General features: G+C 43.6%; 2 protein-coding genes and 1 non-coding gene across 3 annotated transcripts; 2 read left to right on the top strand and 1 right to left on the bottom strand.

Moving 5' to 3' along the window:
• Positions 1–138: 138 nt before the first annotated feature.
• RpLP2 (ribosomal protein LP2) lies at positions 139–1,285 on the top strand. Its single transcript, XM_002055364.4, has 3 exons — positions 139–296; positions 467–888; positions 1,094–1,285. Exon 2 carries the CDS (start codon positions 468–470, stop codon positions 813–815), a length of 348 nt encoding a protein of 115 aa, XP_002055400.1. The 5' UTR covers positions 139–296; position 467; the 3' UTR covers positions 816–888; positions 1,094–1,285.
• On the top strand, positions 937–1,017 carry LOC116652228 (small nucleolar RNA Me28S-Am982). Its single transcript, XR_004305233.1, has one exon. It is a non-coding gene; the product is annotated as a small nucleolar RNA Me28S-Am982 (small nucleolar RNA).
• On the bottom strand, positions 1,126–3,487 carry LOC6631947 (putative ribosome-binding factor A, mitochondrial). The gene has a single exon (XM_002055363.4). It carries the CDS (start codon positions 3,408–3,410, stop codon positions 2,220–2,222), a length of 1,191 nt encoding a protein of 396 aa, XP_002055399.1. The 5' UTR covers positions 3,411–3,487; the 3' UTR covers positions 1,126–2,219.
• Positions 3,488–6,954: the final 3,467 nt, after the last annotated feature.

Here is a 6,954-nt window from a genome sequence, read left to right on the forward strand (position 1 = left end):
ATGACATACAATTTGATTTGAAAACGCGCGTTTCTATCGAATTCTAACATAACATAGCTCTGTTAGTGGCACTGTTACAGTTTGTTAACAGAGACGCACATATGCAACTCTGGTGCTAAAGCGCCATCTACTTCAAACAGCAGGGTTGCATGCGATGCCAGCTGTCAGTGCTGACGAGCGGAAGTGACTTTCTTGTGTCAAAGCGAAGCAGAGTTCTTTTCGTTTAAAGGTCTCCTAGGCGAAAGTTGTGTTTTTCTGTGCATTTCACGTTTCGTGTCAAAAACTTAAGACTTAAAGTAAGTGACTGCGCCAAACCAAATAGTGCAATCTGTGCAGAAATTAAACACGAAACACTTGCGCAACATAGAAATTGAAAAGCGCCAGCGATGCCAATTAAATAAAGCGATTATTATTTATACATCATATACGAATGTTTATATTCATATTAAATTTGTTTTCATTTTAGCATGCGTTACGTGGCTGCATACCTATTGGCTGTCCTCGGCGGACAAGAGAGCCCCGCCAATGCCGATCTGGAGAAGATCCTCAGCTCGGTGGGCATTGAGGCCGAGGCTGAGCGTCTCACCCGCGTGATCAAGGAGCTCAAGGGCAAGAGCATTGATGATCTGATCAAGGAGGGTCGCGAGAAGCTCTCGTCCATGCCCGTTGGCGGCGGTGCTGCCGCTGCCGCTGCCCCGGCCGCTGGTGCACCCGCCGCTGCCGCCGGCGGTGACAAGAAGGAAGCCAAGAAGGAGGAGAAGAAAGAGGAGTCCGAGTCCGAGGATGATGACATGGGCTTCGCTCTCTTCGAATAGACAAACCTCTACCATCTTGTCCAACCACTCGTATATACTGTGTAAACCAACAGCAGGAGCAGCTCTTCCTGTGGTATGTTAACAACTGTGCTGCGAAAAGGGGGAGGAGGGGCAGGGCAAATGTTTATGATGAACCAAACTTATCACCATCTTTCGACTGAGCACAAACGTTGATGCTATACAAGTTTCACTGATTCATTTGCCGCCGCATCTTCCCCCCCGCGCCAATGCCATGTGCCTGCAACGGTATTAATGTTGCCTCTCTTTCTCACTTACAGGACAGCCGGCAGTATTAACAGCGTCGTCTGCCTTGCACAGTGGCACACACATTGCTTACAAATGCCGTTTGAAATTCGTTTATTTTTTTTTTTTACCAACCAACAACAAATATACAAAGAAAAAAAGAGTTGAAACGTTTATTTCTATGAAATAAAAGTCTGCAGTGTTTACGCTTTATATACGTACATATATATGCTGTGTAGTGTCTATTTTTTTTCTACCAAAATTTAAATATGTGCATTATTATTTTTTTTTTAGTTTTTTAAATAAAACTGTGATTGATAGTTTAATCGGGTACAGTAGAGTCCTGCTATGGCTAAAGTCTTCAGTGCGCCGAGTTCAAGTTCTATATATTTTGTTTCGGTTTTCCTATGCCTTAGACCAATGTGCGTATATCAAGCTGCGCATGCACGAGTGCGAAAGAGCTAGCAGATATACTTTTGCATGGATTCGACTCTCGACAAGGGCCATGGATATATGTACATATATAATATATCTGAAGAGTCGCCAATTTAAGCGCATTCCATTTGGCATCTGCTAATCCATCCGACAGCTGATACTGATCCAGAATATATATAAACAACTTGAATATGGCCGTAAACAAGTTGTGTAAGAGGTTCTGCACGGGTCATAGGAGGAACTAGAAAGTCCAATTGTATACAGATCTGTATATACATGTTCTCTCGGGTAACACCCGGCGTTGCGCGTGCTCAAATTGTTAAATGTGGCTTAGGCAAAAGTTTAGCATATCTACCTTTTTCCACTCGAGTGTGTTGAGTAGCAAATCAAATTTGACAAGGATCTCGGGAAAAATGAGCTTGATCAACAGATTTCCGCTTAGTTTCCACAGTTGCAGGTGGAATTGCCAGACAATTATTCATTACGCATTCTCAGCGAGAGGCGAACTATATCGTATCAGCTGCCGACACTGATCGGGAATATATAATGGAATGACTGCCTCCATTATATGCCCCACAAAGGTATACAAATGCGAATTCCCTATATGCATAGATAATCTATTCTGTAGCTGATTAAATTAGGTTAAACAGGCTATATTTTAAACTGAACGATTAGCTATAGTAACTAGCTTACAGCTAGTATTATTAGTATTAACAATAAGCCGGACTAAGCTTTGCGATAGTCCTTGGCATCCTCCAGTATGTAATCCTCCTGGGTGTAGCGCTTGCGCTGCTCCGGCGTGAGCGCCTGCAGCTCATCGAAGTCTGCTGTGGACGCCGCTGCCGTCCAGTCCTCCAGGTGCCGCTGATGCTTCTTGCGTTCCGGCGTCTGTTTGCGCCCGCGTCGCTGGGCCAGAAACGCCTCAAACTGGCTACGGTTGCTGGAGGCCAATGCCTCGGCCTCAGCCTCAGCCTCGGCCATTTTGCGTTGCATGCGCGCCAGCTCCGGCTCGGCACTTGATGGCTGTTCGGACTGCTGTTGATGCTGCTCCCAGGCGCTCTTGGATTTGCGCATCTTGGTCAGAATCTTGTCCATGATTAGGCGATGATCCAGGCCGAGCACATCATGCCTCATTTCGGGCATGGCTGCTGTGGCCAGCGGCGACGGTGCGGCAGCGCCATAGAATTCTTGTCGCGCCGTCTGTGCCGTATCATAAGTTGTTTGTTGCTGCCCATCCTGCTGCTCCGTGTCCGAGTCCGCCGGCTGGCTCAGTTTAAGCGTGCGCAGAATTCCCTCGACGCTGTTGATATTGCTGCCAGTTTTGTCGCGCACAAACTTGATGCGTGGCACCTCGCCCATGAGCCGCAGCTGGGAGAGCTCGTGGCGCAGATGGCCGCTGCAGCGTGACAGATTCGCGTCCAGCTGCGCATCGTTGTGCAGCTCGCCGGTGCCCAGCCAATAGACATTGATGCAGGAGAAATCCGAGCTGATCTTCACGCGCGACACCTGCAGGCCACGGCCCAGTATCGACTCGGCCGCCTCCCCAGTAGCCAGCAGGTCGGTGATGTGCGTCATAAACAGCTTGTTCAGCACGGACATGCGACGCGTATTGTGCTTGGAGCCGGGCGAATTGCTTTTGCCAAATTGCGATGCCTGAAAAACAACGCTCGGCGGCTGATAGCCGCTGCCCGAGCCGCTGCCGCTGCCGCTGGCATCATTGTTGGGATACCAGCGCTTCTTTGTGCCCGCCACCCGATTGCCAAACAGCTTGCCCAGAATCTTGCTCTGGCGCGTTGCATTCGTGCTGCCGGCGTTGCTGCTCTTGGCGCGCTGCCACGCGCTGATCTGTGCCAATTGGAGCTGGAGCTGGGCACTGCTCGTGGCATATCCAAGTGGCAGCAGTCGGTTGCGCAACATTTGTTGTTTGGCTCCTTGTTTTGTTTAAATTTGCAGTTCTTCTCCTTCTCTCCTATTCACGTTTTGTTTATTTTTAATCAAAAGTATCGGCTATCGATAGTATCGTTTTAGCAGCTCTTCGCACGATTGTTATCGTCTTATCGATCCCCATTGCCCGCTCCAATTGGATTATTCGACATCCAATTAACTTTAACTGTGCGCAGAAGCAATTTGTTGCCAAATTACGCTCACAATTTCGTTAAAAAATACCAAATTTGAAATTGTAAACACGAATAAAAGCAAAATATATCATGAAAGCAAATATACTGAAATATATCGATTAAAGTCTATTAAAATTACATTTAAAAAAAATACCGCACCAATTCTAGTAGCTTTGCTTTCGGAAACCAATTAAACATTATGTTTGCTTTGCGTCGATCTAAAAAATATTCCCAAACGAATATATGACAGCTTTTCCCTATTCAAAATCACATTTGGTATTTTAGTTTTAACTGAATCCATTTAGGTATATTTATGTTGACGTGATACGGTCACACCGATTACATCTTTCGTAATCCGGATTGTTGATATAAATATAAACGCGCTGTTCGCGAACTCTGGCAGTATTGCGAAGGACGAACAAGGAGCAACGAATCATTTTTTGTTTTAGTTATTGACAACCTTTGAACACTCATATTTCTATATATGTAATATTGATAAAAAGTGAATTTGTTAAACGTATACTTGGCGCGTCTTGCATACGTATTTGCATTTGAGCACCCGCTCCCGGTGTCCATAGACCTTTGTGTGTATGTGTGCGTGTGTGTGTGTGTGTGTGTGTCCATGTGTGCCGCCGCTTGCTTTTCGCATTAATCAACACAAATCGCCAAACTAACAACAACAACAACAACACCAAAAATTAGAGTAGATTCCACGCATCGGCATGTCATACACGGAGCTGGAGTCCGGATATCAGGACCTGCGCCAGTCCACGCAGAGCAACGTTGGAACGTCCCAACAGCAGCAGCAGCAGCAGCAGCATCATCATTCGAATCAGCACACTCAACAACCGCTGGCGTCGCACTCGCACCGCGTGGGCTTTTATCTGGGCCACGATGGCAATGTACGCATCAAACGAAACTTTTCAAAAATAACTGCATTACACACTTGCATTTGCATCGCTCCCCCCCCCTCTATATATAACTCCATACTATACTTTAATTTCCAGTATGCTGTTCAAAATCAATAGTTTGTTGTTGTTGTTTTTGTCGTTGACCCTGACTTTGTCACATTGTTGTGCCAAATGACAGACGCAGCAGCAGCCGCAGCAGCAGCAGCTTTGGCTGCGTCTCGAACAGCTGTTTGCTACTGGCCATTCACTGACGCTCTCGTTCTCTCCCTCTCTCACTTCGCCACGATGTTGTGCTTTTGCTGTGTGAGCAGCACTTGAGCTTTATTTCTCACACAGCCACGCGCCAAACATCGCCGAGAAGTGTCAGAGAGAGAGAGAGAGTACGGGCGTATCGAATTGCATTCAAAACAAACAACACGAAAAGCATAACATATGTATGTATGTATGCGTGTACATGTGCATGCGATTGCCGCTAAGATAGCGAGAGACATACGATTTGCTCGTTGTGACGTCACAACTCAGAACTTTTTAGTGTGCGCAGCGCGCTTACTATGAACAAATCAACTAAGCCCTATCATTTCGCTAAATATATATATATATATATTTTTGATGTGACCTTTACACTCCGAAAACTCGAAGTTACGGCCGTAACGCAGTCTTCATTTTGGCTCGTTCGGGCCGCCAAATGACCAAAAAATGTTCATTTCTATTCTAAAGTTGTTTGATGTTTAAAATTTACTTATCTTTATAGCCTTTCTCAAAGGTGAGTTCATTTATGCAAGCAAAATTTATGCAAATCTTCACCGATTTTAATGATAAACCCATAAGATAGAGTTAAAAATTGATTGATCTGATTTTAACTTAAAAATAATAATAAGTATCTGATTCATAAAAATACATTTAATAGTCCTCGATCAAGCTACCGATATTAAAATCGATGCCTTAACGTCTTCATTTAGTCTAAGAATTCTATGAATCGATTATATACACATATATATATAGGTATGTACATATATATATGTATGTATAATTTTTGGGATCGAAGATGTCTCCTTCTGTATAATCGATTCTAAGCCTTCTATATATATATATAGATATTTATGATCGGCGTCAAGAGCCGATTCTATCTAGTTCGTCTCTGTTTCCATGCAAACTAGTCTCTCAGTTTTACCGCTATTGTCACAAATCTTTGCATACCTTCCCCCGGTTACAGGCAGAACAAGTAAGAGGTTCTAGTCGGGAACTCTCGACTAGGGTATACCCAAAACCCTCTTCTTTCAAGATCAAATGCATATATATATTCTATTTTAGAAGCTATATGTCAAGCTATATGTCATATGGGGACTCTTGCTCTTATTATTTACCAAAATTGCCCAAAAAACAGGATATCGATATCGATTTCTATCGATTGCCTGGAAACGGAGTAAGTTATCGATTATCGGAAACAAACTCGATCTGCGCAGGCACTAGGAGCACCTACATATCAATTTCAAGTCTCTAGCTCTTATAGGTTCTGAGATCCTTGCATTCATACATACGGACGGACGGACAGACAGACAGATAGATCAAGAATATATATACTTTATGGGGTCGGAGATGCTTCCTTCTGCCTGTTACACACATTTAGATTTTGCACAAATACAATATACCCCTATATCCATTTTTGATGGGCTCAGGGTATAAAAGGTAATATCGGAATCGGTCGTAAATCTCATTATGTTTCAAGATATCGAAACTGAACTCAGCGTGCAATATCTTATATCATATAGCTGATCGTTCGAAAATAAAGTTCTTGCCTTTGACCTCATATTTAAGTTCAGCTGGGTGCCAAGTTCTATTACTATATATACATATATGCACCTCTATGGGAAGAATCGGTTCCGTTTTTTCAAGATATTTTCATTAACGTCAGCATTTTTAAGCTTCACTATTCTCTCGTCTGCCAGGGTATTAAGTCTGTGGTATGCCTTACATTTGTAATCGTCATGTTCTGTTTGTAAATGGTATTATAATTATACCCTGAACCCATTAAAAATGGGTATAAGGGTATATTGTATTTGTTCGAAATCCAAATGTATGTAACAGGCAGAAGGAAGCATCTCCGAACCCATAAAGTATATATATTCTTGATCAGCATCAATAGCCGAGTCAATCTAGCCATGTCCGTCTGTCTGTCCGTCCGTCCGTCCGTCCGTCCGTCCGTCCGTATGTATGAACGCAAGGATCTCAGAACCTATAAGGGCTAGAGACTTAAAATTATAGATTTAGATGCTCCTAGTTCCCGCGCAGATCGAGTTCCGATAATCGATAACTTACTCCGTTTCCAAGCAATCGATAAAAATCGATATCGATATCCTGTTTTTTGGGCAATTTTGGTAAATAATAAGAGCTAGAGTCACCAAACTTGACATATAAGTAGCTTCTAAAATAGAA

The sequence above is a fragment of the Drosophila virilis genome, chromosome X, assembly GCF_030788295.1.
Source record: "Drosophila virilis strain 15010-1051.87 chromosome X, Dvir_AGI_RSII-ME, whole genome shotgun sequence".
NCBI lineage: Eukaryota > Metazoa > Arthropoda > Insecta > Diptera > Drosophilidae > Drosophila > Drosophila virilis.

Bases quoted from the DNA above. Each gene is read 5' to 3' on its own strand.
- RpLP2 (XM_002055364.4), top strand. From the start codon at position 468: ATGCGTTACGTGGCTGCATACCTATTGGCTGTCCTCGGCGGACAAGAG.
- LOC6631947 (XM_002055363.4), bottom strand. From the start codon at position 3,410: ATGTTGCGCAACCGACTGCTGCCACTTGGATATGCCACGAGCAGTGCC.